Source organism: Penaeus monodon, chromosome 15, assembly GCF_015228065.2.
Source record: "Penaeus monodon isolate SGIC_2016 chromosome 15, NSTDA_Pmon_1, whole genome shotgun sequence".
Classification (NCBI taxonomy): domain Eukaryota; kingdom Metazoa; phylum Arthropoda; class Malacostraca; order Decapoda; family Penaeidae; genus Penaeus; species Penaeus monodon.
Genome location: NC_051400.1, coordinates 28,281,932 through 28,283,583, shown reverse-complemented (window position 1 = coordinate 28,283,583; position 1,652 = coordinate 28,281,932). Strand labels below are relative to the sequence as shown.

General features: G+C 45.3%; 1 protein-coding gene across 1 annotated transcript in view; it reads right to left on the bottom strand.

The window, feature by feature from the left end:
- Window positions 1-856: 856 nt before the first annotated feature.
- Window positions 857-1,652, bottom strand: part of LOC119582297 — a 39,074-nt gene continuing 38,278 nt past the window's right edge. The window contains exon 3 of the mRNA XM_037930511.1: window positions 857-978. Coding sequence (XP_037786439.1) covers window positions 857-978 — 122 coding nt within the window. The remainder of the gene's footprint in view (window positions 979-1,652) is intronic.

Below are 1,652 nucleotides of genomic sequence, written 5' to 3'. Positions count from 1 at the left end.
GAAGACGTCTGCGCCCTCCCGACGCCTTGCTGCTCCCTCGAAGGGCGTGTCTCTGATCTCCCCGAGCCCGGTCTGGTCCCTCGGCGTTGCTTTTGCTCTCGCCGAGGCTTCTGGAAACTTCTGAAAGCCGAAAGTTCCTGGAGGCTTTTCGCCGCAGGGAAACCCGGGGAGTTCTGGAGTCCTTCGGGGCGCCTCCCTTCGCTTTCGCTTGCCTTCTCAGTCTCCCGTTTCCTCGTTCCGTCAGGCTTTTCTCCCCTTTCGTTCTTATTGGTTGTGCTCTTTGTCTCCCGTCCTTCTTCTCTCGTTTCTACCGTTTCTTTGTTCGCGTCTTTTGTTCTTCCATTTCCTCTTTTATTTAATTCTCCTCTTGCGTCTGCTTTATTCCCCGTCACATTTTCATGTCTCCTTTTCGTATCTGTCCCTCTCTTTCTTCTCTTCTTTTTGTTGACTTCGTGCATAGCCTTTTTTATTGCCTCTCTCTCATCTTCTAGTTCTTCACATATCATTCTTTCTCTTGTCTCTATGCCTTTCGTTAAATTCATCAGTTCCCTTATGACTTCTCTTTCATTATTTTCTCTCCTTCTCTTGTTTTGGAATTTTCCATCTTTCATCTCCCTCTGCTCTTCCTCCTTTACCCTGTTTTCATTACCCTCATTCTCAGTCATTCTATCGCCTCCCCTTTTATCAGTTAGTCTCCCACTTCCCAGTTCATCAGCAATTCCATCCTCTTCCCTTCCGCCGCTAGTTATCCTGCCGTGCTCGTGGATTATACTACTTCCATCTTTATTCACATTTCTCCCACTCCCTCCGACTTCTCTTCTCTTCCCTGTCTCCGAGTCGTTAACGGTAACCCTAACTACCTCGTTAATGCAGCGTCGCGATGGGATTTCCGACCCTCCGACGCCAGACCGAAGGGCGATTCTACCTCGCGAACGGGTGCTGTGCTGAGGAGAGTGAAGGTGACGTTTTCCTCCTCGTCTACCACGCCCGTTTTTACCGTTTTTATCTCTGTTGAGGCTTCGGCCGTTTTCTTTTCCGTCTTTTCTCTTGTTTCGGCCTTCTTTTCTGTCTGTTTCCTTGCTTTCGTTTTCTTTTCCTTCTGTTTCCTCGTCTCCGTGTTCGTTTTTGTTTTTTCTCTCATCACTATTTTCTTTTCTGTTTGATTTCTCGATTTTGCTTTTCCTTCTGTTTTCTTTCGCGGGTTTACTTTCTCTTTTGCTTGTTTCTTTATCTCTTCTTTCTTTTTCGCTTGTCATATTATTATTATCTTCTATTATGTCTGTTTCTTTTATTCTGTTAGTTTTCTCGTTTCTGCTTTCCTCCCCTTTTCTCCCCTTTTCTTCCTTTCCCTCTTCTATCATCGTCCCGGAATCATCTTCCTTTTTGTTCTCTCTTCTTCTGTTTTCCTTTCCTCTTCTTTCCTTCCATTCTACTTCCACGTGAATTTCGATTTGCTTCATTTCTCTCTTTTCGTTTTTCTTACCGCTGTTGCTCTCTTCTCTCTTCGTTTCTCGAATATCCTCTTCCGATCCCTCGCATCCAAGTCTGTTTTCCCAATTTCTTTCCTGCTTCTCTTTCTCCTCTCTTTCGCTTCCTTTTATATTTTTCTTGTTCTCTCCTTCTGTTGTTGTGTTGCTCTTCCCATGCACGCC